Consider the following 16,145-nt stretch of genomic DNA (forward strand, 5'->3'; position numbering starts at 1 on the left):
ACCAAATAGTTATTACTTTGAAATAGGTTGATGTGAGTACCACTGATCAAGTAAAGACTACTGTTTAGGTTTCTGCATTCTAGTATGAGTCGCATTTGTATAATTTTTGTTGAGACACACATTTAAATTTCAACAGATTGCCCCCCTAGAATAATTTCATTTTTCCCTAATAAACCTGGTCATCTTATGACGGTTAAGCTTCCAGGGCGCAATTGCAAATGCGATTTTGGGGAAAAAACGTAGACAAGGCAAGTACCTCGGCGTGCTTCATGCTAGCTACAACCATGAAAAGAATACAAGTCTTTGAATTTTACGTGAACTAATTTCTTACGTTCCTTAATTATGCTTAGGCATCACTACAGCTTGCGAGTAGCAAACGAGTAGCGATTGCGACCCAAAAAAATAACAGCACGCTAGGGGCTTAGGCTATGCGTGTGTAAATTTAACCAACAATGTACAAACAGCATGATATTAGGCTCGATTAGCAGCCGCTGTTCGGGAAATGAGCCAACGCGAGTAAAGCCGCACCCGAGGGCGAGGGAAATCCAGCCTAGCATGATATGTGCAGACGATGTTTATACAGCTTATGAGTTATTAGCTTGCAAAGTCCAACTCCTCTCCAATGCCCCACTGAGGAAAATTTTCCATAGAAACCAGCCGACTCTCTCTTCGACAACAGCCCAAACAACCACGGGTGATCAGTTGGAAGCCACGCTTTGGACAAGAAGACACCTTTCTCCATGTAGACTTTAGATATAGGATTCCTTTACCTAACAAGGTAAAAAAAACCATGTTTGATAATGTTTTTCGCGATAACGGAAATAAAAAGTCGCTTGCAATTTGATGTTCCCTTCCCGTGTTGATCAATGGACACGTAAGACTTTCCTTATCCTTCCCGTTACACTTTGTTCTGAATCTATGCCATACTAAATTCTTTATCATCGCTATTATAATTCTACTCTTACATTTATTTATAAATAGGGAATATGTAGATTACTTAATAAAGAATACATTTTTGACGCTCAAAAGATACACTCCTGATTGCACTTTTTCTATCTCGTGTAGCTAACGGCTAAAGCCATGTGTTGGCACTGCAAGACAATATGACATGCTTTGAAACATTCCTCACTGATTTGCCAAACTTGTTGAATGATCAAGACTGAGACAGTACAGCGAGGCAATAAAGCCATGGTGATTAGCAAAGGCTTCTGCATGTGCCCGATCGCACCGATTTGCATGGGCTTGTTCTCAAATGCTGAACTTTTTGCCTCCTTGGAAAGACTACACTACGGAGGTATTGTACGCTGCCTAATGACCCCAGTCCAAGAATGTTTTAGAACAAGAAAATTGGCACGCGTTATATCATCGTTCAACAGTTACCTTTGGTCAAACGCATGTGTAATGGGTGTTTATAGCAGCGTTCTACAGATACTGCAGCTTCAACTTTCATCGCGCGAAAATAAAGTCTTTCTATCCGTCTGTCTTTTTTTTCAATTCAATTCAATTCAATTTTTTATTTGCCATTAACAAAAAAATACAACATAAATACATTATAGACGACACACAATATTCTTACTATTACAATATTCATACTTGACTATTTACAATATTAAATGTGTTAAAGGCTAGGAAGCCTATATAGAAGCCGGGGGCTTATTAACTATAGGCTTCCTAGAACTATTGGATAAACCATAGAAGTTAAGGGTACTGATTGAAATTTCCAATTAAATTTTTTTTTTTTAAAAGAAGAAAAGAAAAAAAAAAAAAAAAAGGAAAGGAAGAAAAGAAAGAAAAGGTAAAGAAAAGGTGTGTAGCTCAACAAAGAGTCAATTTAACTTAGATAGAAGGAATTTTTTAAGTCTTTTGCCAAACAAACTGATAGTTTCACTGTTTTGAATTTCACGACTTAGCGAGTTGAAAAACGAAGGACCTTGAAACCGAATTGAGAATTTTCGAAGATTAGTTCGACAATAAGGTATATAGAAAAGGTTGGAATTTCTTGTTTTATAAGAATGTATTTGACTTGCAAGAGTAAACATATCACGAAAATAATTTGGAAGTAAGCTTCTTTTAAAAAGATACATAAATTTACCGATTTGGTATAAATAAATGTCAGAGAATTTTAAAATCTCCTGTTCTTTAAAAAGAACACCCGTATGAGCATCAAAAGAAACTTTTGATATTATTCTAATTATCTTCTTTTGCAGAACAATAATCCGATTTAAATTAGACTGATACGTCGATCCCCACACAGAAACACAATAAATTAAGTAAGGGTAAACTAGACTATAGTACAAGGAACGTAAGGAGGTTTTGGGGAGGCAAAAACTAGACTTATAAATAATACCTATTGATTTTGATATTTTTCTAGAAACACTAAGAATGTGAGGCTTCCATGACAAATGCTCATCGAGGATAACACCTAAAAATACTGTTTCTTTCACACGTTTAATTGCATTGTTGTCAATTTGAATAGATATATCAAGTGTTTGCCTCCTTTGGGGTGGTCTAAAAACCATAAAATTTGATTTTTTAAAGTTAATGGACAGTTTGTTTGCTCGACACCAATGAGTTAATTTAAGCAATTCAGAATTCAAGATTCCAGGAAGCAAGTTAAAATCTTTGTGGGAGAAAAATATGTTTGTATCATCTGCAAAAAGAATAAAGTCCACGACCTTCGACACGTTACACAGATCATTTATATAGAGTAGGAAAAGTAGGGGACCTAGTATAGAACCCTGAGGCACCCCGCACTTAATTTCGCAAGACTCCGACCTAACGCCATTAAATTCCACATATTGTTGTCTATTGCTTAGATAGCTTTCGAACCATCTAAGTGGAGTGCCACGAACACCATAATGCTCTAATTTTGAAATCAAAATGTTATGATCAACGGTGTCAAAGGCCTTGGACAAGTCTATAAAAATACCAACTGTGCATTCCTTATTGTCAATGGCGGAAGAGATTTTGTCATATAAACAAGCAAGAGCATAAGCGGTGGAGTGATGCTTGCGAAAACCATACTGATTGTCAGAGAGAATGTTATGATTATTAAGAAACATTAAAAGACGATTGTACATTACTCTCTCTAGGATTTTAGAGAATGCTGGTAAAACAGACACCGGTCTTTCACAATTTGCAACAATTGCGGAAAGGTGACAACAATTTTTTTTTTAATTTTGCATAGTGTAAACCATTTTCTGCAACTTGCTTCGCAACTCAGCAAACATCCAGTTTTTAGCCGTTGAGCCGCTTCTTGCATGAACATTGTTTAGAATAATATTGCTGTAAAAGTGGACCAATGTTCTTAGTGGCTTGATTACATGGAACGTGAAATAATACACGACTGGTGACTCCATCAGAGTCGTACGAAACTGATTAACGGACATTATAAATAACGTTCCACAAATGCCATTGCAACTTGGAAGGCTGCGATGACTAAAACTTTAAAATTTTTGTAAGACGAGACTTACCAAGAGCAAAGATCAGCACGGAACCGTTAAGGATCACGAACAAGACATTTATAAAGATGGATCCCCTTTCTTTGTTGTGATTTCCGTGGACGTTATTTTCAGAATATATTGCACCAAGGCAAACATTAAAAAATATTGTCCATAAGACAAATGTTTGGAGGCGATCTTCAAGTTTCCCTTTAATGGGTCGAAAGAGGGTGTAGGAAATTCCTGATGCACTTGCTGTCACCAAGGTTAGGGCAATCTGAGAGCGACTTTCCGATCCGAAAAGAAGGATCAATGAAATAAGAGTAAGCTTTCTGTACATTTCAATTGTCTCCCAAAACCAATATCTCTCTTTGTAGTTTTCGAAAAACACTCTGAAACCAAAAGCAACTTCTTCTTCTGTTTCTGAATGCCGGTATTTGTAAACGAGGAATAGAATAAGCAGAGGGAAAGCTATGGGATAGAGTGAAAATGCAGCAGCGATTTTCCAGAAGAAATTATGTCGAGCTGTGAAGCAATGGATGGAGTGATCAGCCCTCAGAAGGGAAACACAATCGCTATTTTCTTGGTTGAAGCAGATGTTGACACATACTCCAGGCAAAGGGAGAATGTGGATAATCTTCTTGCTTGTCATTGGGTATGATAACAGAAGAAATAATAATACATTGCGATAGCATGACTTCCTTAAATGCGATATTTCCCTTATCTTTTGGCTCCTAAAAATGTCTTTTTTGTTTATATAGTGTTTCTTTAGGAAGAGGTACAGGAAAACCAGTAAAACAACTAAAATGTTAGTGCCAATGGCTAATACAAATTCTAAGAATGGATCTGGTCTTAATCCAGTTTGAACGCAGCTTAATGGTGCAAATTGGAAAACATTTCCTTCAACAAACTTTAAATATTTTTCCATAGAGATCAATGCTATGGGCCACTGAACACGCACCAGTGCTGAGAAGATACCAGAAATAACTTGGTAAAATCCAATTACAATTTTGCAACAAGACATGACTACATCTGCAACGGTACGGTTGTCTTCTCTGCGTCTTGAGTCTCCCCAGAGAACCAGCAGAAACACAGCAACAAAGGCGAACACTACTACAACACATGAAATGATAGTAACAACCATTCTTGGGCATTCCAGGCATGTGTTAAATCGAAAGTAGTGATTGTTAGAGCACATTGCACACAAGGTTCCTCTGTATCCGACGTGACATGATGAGTCGATTCCACCAGTACAAGAACCAGTATAGGGACATTGTAGTGGTTTTGGCAGAGGTCCAGGAAATCTGTTAAAGTTTTTGTTGTATTCACTATCGAGAGTGTTGATGTTTTCAACGAAATTCTTATAAATGTCCATGTTAGTTTCGTTTGGCCATTTCCAGAAATATTCAGGCGCTAGAAACGCTGTGTCGTTGACACAATCTATGCCGTGGGCCGGGCATTCTGAGCAAAGACCAAAACGATCCAGGCGGTAAAATCCGTGAAGGCATCTGCATGCACGATAACCAGCGTGATAAGTTGAAAGGGTACCTTTAAAAAGAAAATGATAAGCCATTTCAAGACAACGACACAAATTTTGCATTTAGAAGACATATTTCAAACAAGGTTGTTGAAAATTACAATAAGAATGTTAAATTAACATCTTTTAAGCTGTTTGTTAAGCGTGTAAGCCGAGTCCAAGATGGTAAAACAACCCCCAGAACACAGTTTCTTACAAGACTCTGTTCCCTGCTAATGGTTGTAGATGTGTGAATAACGATCCGTAAGTAAATGCTCGGGAACCCTTACAATCGGCGTTTATATACGAACTCTTACAATCGACCTTTATAAGGACTCTTACGATCGACGTTTGTAGGGACTCTTAAAAGCGATGCACTTAATGAGTCTTAAAAGTTGTAAAATAAATCAGCGCATTTTCAAAACACGAATTTATATAGGGTCGTTTGTTTGCACTGATTTTTATAGGATGGTTTTTTGTTGTTATTGGCTATTTTTATAGAGGGGTCTGTGCCCAGCTACTGATAATGATCCAAAATATCTATTCTACTACTACGAACATTCTTTAAAATGATTAACCGACATAGGGGAAAGAAAAACAAGAAATTTAATTCACACTATCGTTCTCGATTATTCTAACACTAATTAATGCCATTTGGCAAGTACACAATGACAACCGAAGCAATCAGCACAAAAACCACAGCTTACGACAATGCATCATAACAAAACATGGCAATATTCACAATGTTTGGTATGGTACGCTTTCCTTTATAGCAAAAAAAAAAACAGTTAGAAGAAAATTAGCACCTTCTTTACGGTGTGAATTGGTTTCACAAGCCGGATTTTCTGAGGGAAAGGGGCAGGATTTATAATAGCCTGCTAAGTTAATGTGTGTCTTACAACAAAGTCAGTTATTATTCCAACACTACTAGTCTGTCGTTATGCCAACAATATACTATTGTTTAGAAACAATGCCTAGGAAACACTTTATTATTTATGCTAGGGCTTCGTAAAGCTGGTCACAGAGCTGGAGAACTATCATGTGGAGCACAGTTCTAATCTGCGACAAAACAATGACTGTACTGTAGGCCACTATATTATACAAGACTCAAACCATCGACCTTTCTTCGCAACTGACACTCTTAACTACTAGTGTAATTCATTACTGATAAACTTAGGGCGTTTATTCACAATTCTGGAATGTGAATGGACAGAATGTAAAATGGGCGCGTTTTTCTATTCCGCATTCTTATTCCGGAATGGACAGAATGCCATTCCATCCATTCTGCTCCCAGGGGCAGAATGAACAGAATGTTGCGAATGAAATCCAAGATGGCGGACGGCGAGATGAGCGCTGCGGATTCAAATACGTCTCTACAAGGGAAAAAATCAGGTTACACTTTTGGACAAAATGAAACATTGCTTCTAATTTCATTGTACCAAAAGTAAAAAGGAAAATTACTGCGATAACGGCTGCAATGGCAGCCTGTTCGTCGGCCGCCAAATTTGTTACGCAATGTTTACTCGGCCAGGACCGACGGGTTTTTTTTTATGTAGACAATCCGAATTATTCCTAGCATTTCGTACCAACCATTCTTATTCCAGAATTGTCGATAAAAAAACGCAACCTTAATGATATGTTCTGAAAACTAAATTCGACTGCATGCAATAAGATGAAAAACAGTTTACTTCTACTTGGTAATGATTTCACGATCAATGGGAGCCTACAATTTACTTCTATCGAGGTCACGTATGTATTTAACATCAAGGTCCTCACCGTATGGGCATGCCTGACAGTCTGTTGGACTTTTACCGGGGTGAAGTTTCTCTGGTACGTAAGTTCCTATGCTACATTGCTTGCAGGCAACTTGACCCATTTCGTCCTGATAGAAACCACCTGCAAATATGCCATGTTAAGTATTAAATCTCCTTCATCTTTATATTGTTATAGTTTAAGGTGACACACAACAGTTTCCAGCACTTTGCTCGCCAGTAATTAGTCATTTAAAATGCTACTTTACAAGGCTAAAAAGTACAAAAAAAAAAAAACGCCTAAGTAACCGAACGTTTTCGACTAATTAAGTCATCTTCAGAGTAAGAAGACCAAATACATGCATATTTTATATGCTTTAGGTGTTCACCAATGGGAAGTTTCGCTACGTACGTAAGAATGAAATTATTTTTCAGACTGGGGCTCCACTCTTGGATCATTAAATTCTGCGCTTGTAAAAAGATTAGGCCGTACAAAGTATTCACCAACTAAAAGAATGGGACGGATTCTCGCGCAGGTGACGGGTAGTAGGATTTGTTCTCAGTTTATATTTAGATAAGCATGGAAAAATGAAAAATTTTGAATCCTAAATTGTTTTAAGGATCTTCTTTTACAATGGCTTAAAGGAAGTAAATAATTATTAAGTACGCACAAAAAAGGTAGGTTTTCGCAAGTGCGTGAAGATTTTAATGAACTCCAAACTCGCCATTTTATAGCTGATCTCGCGGTGGCGTAATTAAGAGCGCCTGTCTGTAAAAATCAGACAAATTTTAAATTTCGTGGCAAGGGTGGAAAATTCGATTTCTTTCATATTTTAATGTCAGATAGGCTAGGATATAACTAAAATCACTGTATAGTTTTTTCGGTGAAATATCCTTTTATTTCAAAGAAAAATGCAAATAACGAAAATCCGTTAAAATCGTCATTTGAGGCGCTAAATTATTACACGGGTTTGAGAGCCTCGCGTGCGAGAACAAATCATTTTACCGCTTTTAAAACACTAAAATCTTTTTTTACAATCTTTAAATATCCGTTTGAAATGATTTTGGGAAATATTGCGTCGTTCTGTGTATGCGAAATAATTTAATTTCGAAGGCATACAATTCACTGCAGTAAAAGTACTTCGTGAATAAAATTAATTTTCACCATGTGCGAAACCTTCAAATCGATTAAGCTTCTGGTGGTTGAATTTTAGAAGGATGGTCTATACATTCCTGTAAAAATTTCTTTGGGCAAATGATGAAGAGCGACGTGAGAGCTTTTCAAAGTCCGTACAGAATGCAAATATTTGACCCCCCGCGGTAAACTTTGAAGTCGCGGGTCAGACATAATTTTTAGTCCGTGTTCATGTCTTGACCCATATTTTGTTAAAGTAAGCACATAGAAAAACATTTCGAAATGTTCTAACCTTATAATATGCTTAAAGACAGGTCCAAATGCCATTTTAGCACGATTCTCTGGTCGTCCGTCGCATAAGTTTGAGCCGGCAGTTTGTATTAAACGTCCGATGTAGTCACCACGCAAACTCGTGGAATACAAATCTTTGGATCAACTTTATACCTGCCAACTCTCACGCATTATGCGTGAGTCTCACGCCTGCGGACTAAAAACATCGATCTCACGCATAAAGGACAATTTCTCACGCCTGACTCACAAATCCGGACGAGCTGTTCTAAAAAAACTTCATTTCATTTCAGATTTGTTATGTATCATTTTTTTGCTCTTTATAACAATTGCAAAAGCTTTCAAACGGCTACAATCCGTTTGAATCGTAAGTGCTCAAAAGTCGTCGGAATATCTTCGGACATTTTCGGTATCGTTCGCAAGTCTTCGGAAAATCATCGGAAATCTTCAGAAGTGGCTCGGACGTTTTCGGAAATCCCGGTCGTGACGCGACAAAAATCTCACGCGTTTGACTCAAAAAAGTTGGCAGGTATACAACTTTCGGTGCACTTCATCAAGAATGCATCGTCTTCGAGGGCTAAGTCATTTGTGAGTATTGCTTGGTTTACAGTGCACAAAAACATTACATCTGATCGCTGCTAGAATGACAAAAAATGTCGGCGCTTTCAGTCTATCTTTATCTATCTTGCATTGCAGGGAGTTGTTTGTTCGTCACGCAATACAATGTCCTGGATATTTTAGGGGGGTGGAGGAGGGTGAAAATGTAAATTGCTTGATAACTGAACATGAAGATGCTCAAGGCAACAACAACAACAACAATTAAAAAAGTGATACCTTTCGTTATGTTATTTTTCCCTTGCTAAAATCCAGATAATTTATGTATTCGCGAACTCATTTGCGCGCACAGGCATGGTTGTTGGGAGCGTTGCCATTGCGTGGGTGGGGAGGGGGGGAATAAGATTTTACTAAACAGTATCAGTATTTACTGATGAAGATCACTACACATCCTTTAGCTAGTTCTTTCCATCTTTAAATGCAATAGATCCTAGTATGAAACCAAAAATATCCCTCATTGCAGGCATCTAGTTGTCATACTATGTCATGGGCATGGGCGAGGACTAAAATGCTTGAAGGCTGCACTCAGTACTAGTCCTGGAACTAGTACATACTCTAGGTTCTGAAACACAGAACTGCAAAATTAAAAAAAAAAAAAAAAAAAGATTTATTTAATGAATTTCGTCTTTCCTTGCTTGCTTCATCTTTGGTAAGCCCCAATATTAATTTATCACTCAGTTGCAGGCTAGCACTATTCTTAGTAATAATTTAGCGCCTCAAATGACGATTTTAACGGATTTTCGTTATTTGCATTTTTCTTTGAAATAAAAGGATATTTCACCGAAAAAACTATACAGTGATTTTAGTTATATCCTAGCCTATCTGACATTAAAATATGAAAGAAATCGAATTTTCCACCCTTGCCGCGATATGTTTGATTTTTACGGACAGGCGCTCTTAATAAACATTATTACAAAGTTTTCGGCCTCCAATCGATAATTCTTGAATGAACCAATGCATATTGAAAACATATGCAAATGTTTAATAGATTTTATGCAAATATAAGCCAAAAAATAGAGCGGGTAAATTACAAACTAGGCGAAACTTTGAAAGGAGTTGTTGTTTACGATCTTCTTTGCCGTTGAGAAAACACTTTTCTGAACTCCATTAGAGAAACACTTAACGCAACTATCACAACGCTAAAATTTAAATATGGTCAATGCAAAACGGGAGAACTAATTAATTTAGTACTCGGCTTCAGACACAAATGAACAGGTACAAAGTTAACAAGCTTTACAAAATTGATGTTTATAAGATTTGACGTTATAGAGTAGCTCACCGATTCAACGTCACATTTTATAATAGCTACCAAGATGATTGGATGTCCCTTTCTTTTTCTTTAGCCAGATGTTGAGAGTTTTCTGAATATTTTAGTGAGTGTTTTAAAATCAAAGAAAATAATTGCATTGTTCGTGGATTCAACCATGCGGGACGAACGGGCAACGGGTAATCCCGAGCGGGAAAGAGCTCCATCTAGCCCGCTCGGGTAGCTTACACAGCACAGGATGTGACTTATCTTGCCCATTCGCGGAGCCAGTCCTACAATAAATAATCTTCATCGCAACAAATCCGAGAGAAAAATTATAGTTTAGTTCAATTACGGTATGGGAAACCGCAAATATAGTCCTCGCAAATATCTTCATGGCCAAACAGGAGTCAGATGTTGTCCGATCCTATAACCCACCGTTTTACTACCGGTATGTTGATGATTGTTTTTCCAAAAGGAAAAAGGTAAGGCCAGATGAAGTACTTGAGTGTCTAAACAGTTACCATGATTTTCACTGTCGAAGAAAACCCCGACCATTTCCTCGACACTGCATTTACTTACGTTACGCTAATAAGTTCAACTGCAGAGTCTTCAAGAAACCGAGAAAACTATCAACCACCTTGAATCAGAAATCCCCACCAAATGGAAAAGGAATTTTTATTACTGGTGCCCTCCACAGAGCTAACCGCATTTCTTTCAATTTTGATGGCGACATCAAAACAGTGGAACAACCTTTCTAAATGTGGGATACCCCAAGCGTGTTATTTCTCACACAGTGAACAATTTTCTACAAGATCCACCCGAAGATGACAATCTTATCCCGAGTTTCCCTTTCAGTTGAAGAGCATAGAAAGATTTTCATCAAGTTCCCTTAATGCAAAAGAAATAAAAAACCTTAGTAAGACGTTTGTCTCTAAGCTGAACAATTTCACGGATTTCGAACACATTTTCATCGTCCTTTGGAAAACAAGACAAATCAAAAGTCTTTTCAACCTTAAAGACAAAAACAGTCACAGGTCACATGTGGTCTGTAAAGGGGACTGCGGTGCTAATTACATGGGTAAAAACACGAGAAATGTGGAGGTGCGAATCGATGAACATTCAAACCAATAAACTGTAAAGAAGTTCTGTCCCAGTAGAAGTTTCCTGTTCTGTTTTTTGTAGTTTTAACTTGAAGGTAAAGGCATGTAATAAATCCTTTGTTGACCAAGCTTGTTCGGATGGCTGGATATTGGCCTCGTTATGTTTAACGCATAAAAAAACGCATAAACAGAACTAGCCAATATCCAGCCATCTTGACCGAACAAGCTTGGTCAATAACGCATATATCTTGCGACCGCAGAAGCCAATTTTTAACTATTATGTCCGGAAAGAAACCTTTTTACGATTGATTTTCTTGAAAAACACAGTTATCATTGAGATGATGGAGGGGACTACATTATTTTTTCAAATTCAAGTCAACACCAGGTGACAAAATGACCACGCAATTAGCATGTCCTCCAAGAACTGCAGCCGTGCAGCAGTGTCAATTTGGCTTAGTACTCAGAGACTTAATGATATCGGCTAAAGGTTCAAAAGATATTTTCTTTAATAAACCATATTGTTTTCTTGATGCTGTGCATGAGGATCAATTTCTAAAATCAATGAAACGTCTGTTACCATCATTGGCCTTTAAAATTGCACTTTTAAATGATAATTACCTGCAGGACATGGAACACAAGTTTCTTCATTGCTATAAGTACCGGCCATGCAAAACGTACAGTTGTAACATCCTCTACCAATATATTTTTTCGGGTTACATTGAGGACACTTGAAGCCTGTACGCACAAGAGCTGCTTTGTTTCGACTTTCATTGTCGTAAAGACACACATGGAATGACGACGATGGAGCACATTCTCTGAGGAAAAGAAAAAACAACAACAACCATGAAACGTTTTGTTGAAATACATTCCAAATAATACAGTTCTAAAACTAGTTAGAGATGCCGTGTGTAGAGGGGGATGTTGTCAAAAACGTTTTGTACGAGGAGGCTTCACTCTAACCGTTGTAATTTCTGGTCAGTTTTGCTTCCCCTTGAAATAGTTGCATTTTTAAATTACTTCTCTTTCAATCTACAGTCTAACTTTGCTATCCTTTCACACAAAGTGATTCCATATCTTGTTTTCCCTTTCCGATCCCTTTGTAGTTATGACAGTGGAAAAGGCTCCTGTTCCGGGTAAAACTTCCTCGTATAGCCCACTTTATTTAATTAGTACCCTCAGGTAGTGACATCAGGCCAATTATCCATATTGCTGATCTAGGTTTTGCTGCATAGACTACTCTTTATCTAATCCCGGTAGTGACAGACGCCGTAACATTAAACAATATTTTAACACTGATTTATCGAATAATAAGTAAAGTAACATTGAAACTTCGTTTATCTCGAAGACGATATTTGAGAACAATTTGAAGATAAGGGCATTATTTCTTTTAGTTATTTCTTTAGCTGCGCTGTACCCACGTTGGGAAACAAGCAAACCTGAATGGAAGTGTTAAGAATATGTGAGTCCCAACAAGCGTTTCACCAAGCCTAAAGTTTAAAAAGTCGTTGCAAATTGACAAGAAATGAACTGATAGATCACAAAACACAGCTTTTTGCCCCAAATAGTGAATATTTCGAGGGCATATATAGGAACAAAATTAATGATTCAAACCCGAAAAGACTTTTTCTGTGTTATGGTACGATTTTTAAGTACGGATGAACCGTAAAAGCTACAAAATACAACGAGGTATATGTACGCAAATGTCTTAATTTAAACGCTATTATTCCGTTTTCGTTAACTCAATGACATCGATTGCTCACAGTCTCGAATTCCTTGATCGCTTATCCTTAATTTTTTTTAGGGAACTTCTTCACTATATAAGTTACCCTGTAATAAATTTAGTGTTTTTTCCTCACATTGAAACACTTTTTTACTCACATTAAAACACGATATCTCCCTGGAGAAAGCTGATGAAGGTTTTTACATGATATAGCCCTGTAAAAATATTTGCAAATTTAATATAATAATTTCATCAAAATATAGATAAATGTCCCAGAGCATGTCATTTCAATTTTGAACTTATGGAAAAACGTAAACTGACCTCAATACACTGCTATCTATTAGCAGCCGCAAGTTTAAATCGACAACTTGTACACAATTCATTAATCTGTTATTGATGGTCTAAAGAGAGATACCGAAATCATGACTGCTGAAAATTTCTGAATCGTGGTTGATTAATGATATGGTGGCCTTTGCAAGGTTCGTGAAGTCTGAGGGGCGCTTAAGTAAGATTGCATAACTGTTATTTCCGCGTCAACTGGATTCAGTTGAATTATCATCTAAGCGCATTAGCAGTAGGTAATGAGGGGAATTAAGCCCCGTTAGTGCCTTCCCCTGGCCTTCCCTTCCTTCTTCCATACTAATTTAAAAGTGCCTAGTCAGTGTCTTCCTGCATACTAATTTTTGACTTCCTCCATACTAATAAGTGCCTAGGCTTACTAATGAGCGTCACTCTAGTACAATAAAAACAATAAACTTGGCTACACTTCCCCGCTAATAGTTAGACTGTTCACAGTCCCCCTATTTTTCCGTGGGATTCTCGAGACCGGTACGCTTCGATGGAGCTGCCGCCATCTTGGTTTGTAAAAGCGGGCGCGATCTGGGGAGAGTGTCTAAGCTACCGAGGGGAGGGGAGCGGAGTTGGGAGGCGGCGGGAAAAATAGGGAGACTGTAACAGCTTCTCACTGTCTCGTGTTCGAGGGGCGTGCCGAAACTTTGTCGCCTCGAATAATTGAATCAACTAAAAAATATACTCCCCAGAGATAAACATGTCAAATTGAAGGAAATATGATAGTCCTTGTTACAGTACAGTTTCTGCACCATTTCGAAACAAAGTACAGTTGCGAAGTAAAATGAATTTGCGAAAGTCTTTCGAGTGAGGATAGGCATGAAAATACAGTACAGTACATCAGCTATTTGCAAAGTGAATTTCAATTCAAGCGGAACACATGAAGCTAACAGCGAAACCTTCAGATACATGCCGCATTTGTAAGATTTTAATATTTTAAAATAGCAGTCGGCGATTTCGGGAAGAAAAACAAGTGCATTTCCACAGAAAATTTGTTTAAGATCCTGGAAAGAGCTGGAGTTGCCAGCATTTCTAGCCGATCTTTTAAAAGCTCACCTTGGACTTGAAGTGGATCCACAAGATGGGAAATCTTCACGCGTTTGCAATAGCGCTTGCGACGAAAGCCACGATCAACAACGTTTCAAGCGCTTTGTGTGTGTTGTTTTGCCCCAGAGAATTGTTAAAAAAAAAAAAGTCGTCCCTACAGTCCGCCATCTGCTTCAAAGCAGTCCAAAGAGACGGAAAACTGCAGTCTGCCGCCTGCCAAGCGTCCGCTGATTTTCAACCATTCTGAACCAGTTCCGTCCACCGTATCGACCTGTACTGAGACGAATTTTACACTGAACGTTTTGTTGGAAGATGTGAGCGACGATGAGGATGTTTGAGAACTATCAGGCCTCCAAGCCGACGAGACAAACGATTAAAATCAAAACATTCCCAACGATCTTCACAACATTGCACGCCAGCCGTATCCACTTTTGGAACTGGCGATGAAAGATACGTCGGTCTTGAGCTGTCAACGCTTCAGAACTACTATTGTCTAATTGACCAATGAGGTGTTGCCGTTGCTGGTGCAACGGGCCTTTGGAACGCGAGACAGTGAGAAGTTGTTACAGTCCCTCTATTTTTTCGCTTCCCCTCCCTCACTATACTAACACCCACTCCCGCTCCCCTCAGTAGTTTAGACACTCTCCCCAGATCGCGCTCGCCTTTACAAACCAAGATGGCGGTGGTTCCATCGAAGCGTACCGGTCTCGAAAATCCCACGGGAAAAATAGGGGGACTGTGAACAGTCTAGCTAATAGTAAACACGGATTGGATCTTAAGATTTGTATTGTCAGTTTGAATAAAAGCGCGCTTTCTCTTGATAGTGTCACTCTTGCAATCCGAAATCTCCGAAATTTCAGGTTATTCGTGACGATCATCGACCATTACGGTTAAAAAACAATAGAATTGAGTAGTAGTAGTAGTAGTAGTAGTAGTAGTAGTAGTAGTAGTAGTAGTAGTAGTAGTAGTAGTAGTAGTAGTAGTAGTAGTAGTAGTAGAAGGAGGAGTAAAAACAATAGAATTGAGGAGGAGGAGGCAAGGTCAGCAAAAATAGAAATAGTTACTTCTGCATTATTACGATAAACTAAGGAGACAAACTCGGCGAATCGGATATAGAGTTGAAAGTTACTTTAATTCATTTAAAATCTCCGGTAGTTAAATAATTTTATATTTTTGGTATCCTCTATTTAAGGGCAATAAAGTAATTTTTGAGGCCTCTCAAAAAGACTTTGTCTTGTTTAATAGCAAGTATTAATCATTCGGGTGCTTTAATTGATGTTTTAATTAATTATTTCTATAGACTTAAGCTGTCTATTGTGCATACTGCATGCTTGCATAATTAGTGGCTAATGGACCATGAAAAAAGAGATTACGCAAAAGCTTTAGTTTCTGATCTGAAAGCCAGAAACACAAATGTGGTGGCGGTGGTGGTGCTGGTGGTGGTGGTGGTGGTGGAGGGAAAACAATAGAAATGTGGTGGTGGTGGTGGTGGAGGGAAAACAATAGAAATGTGGTGGTGGTGGTGGTGGTGGAGGGAAAACAATAGAAATGTGGTGGCGGTGGTGGTGGTGGAGGGAAAACAAACATTGCTTTTTTTTTAAATAAAGTTTTTAAAACGGTATCTCTTGTAAGGTTCAAGCAATTATAAGTCGCGTGTTTCAATTGATCCTTGTTAAGTTATATAAAATTGTTTATATACTAATACGTCAAGATTCTCCCTTGGGGTTTTTCCAGCAAAGCTGAACTAATTTGTATGCGGCTTTGGGCTTGCGAACTCGCATAATTAACTGCCTAACGGTTTGTGAAAAGCCGAGACTTTAATAATTTTTCATTTCCTCGATAGGAGAAAACGGTTTTGTAATTGTCAAACAAACTTGAAGTATAGAGTTTTCAGCGCCACTTTGTGTATATGTGCGTGTGTTTTGTTTTTTAACGG

The 16,145-nt window shown here is 38.1% G+C and overlaps 1 protein-coding gene across 4 annotated transcripts in view; it reads right to left on the reverse strand.

Annotated features, from left to right (window-relative positions):
* Nucleotides 1–223: 223 nt before the first annotated feature.
* LOC146451863 (uncharacterized) overlaps nt 224–16,145 on the reverse strand; it is a 47,022-nt gene continuing 31,100 nt past the window's right edge. For all 4 annotated transcript variants that reach the window (XM_085098583.1, XM_085098584.1, XM_085098582.1 and 1 more), the window contains 5 exons: nt 12,973–13,029; nt 11,713–11,909; nt 6,733–6,852; nt 3,474–4,988; nt 224–770 (listed from right to left, as the gene is read on the reverse strand). In XM_085098583.1, the coding sequence (XP_084954709.1) occupies nt 595–770; nt 3,474–4,988; nt 6,733–6,852; nt 11,713–11,909; nt 12,973–13,029 (2,065 nt within the window). In that variant the 3' untranslated portion in view covers nt 224–594. The remainder of the gene's footprint in view (nt 771–3,473; nt 4,989–6,732; nt 6,853–11,712; nt 11,910–12,972; nt 13,030–16,145) is intronic.

The sequence above is a fragment of the Pavona decussata genome, unplaced genomic scaffold, assembly GCF_977016875.1.
Source record: "Pavona decussata unplaced genomic scaffold, jaPavDecu1.1 SCAFFOLD_383, whole genome shotgun sequence".
Classification (NCBI taxonomy): domain Eukaryota; kingdom Metazoa; phylum Cnidaria; class Anthozoa; order Scleractinia; family Agariciidae; genus Pavona; species Pavona decussata.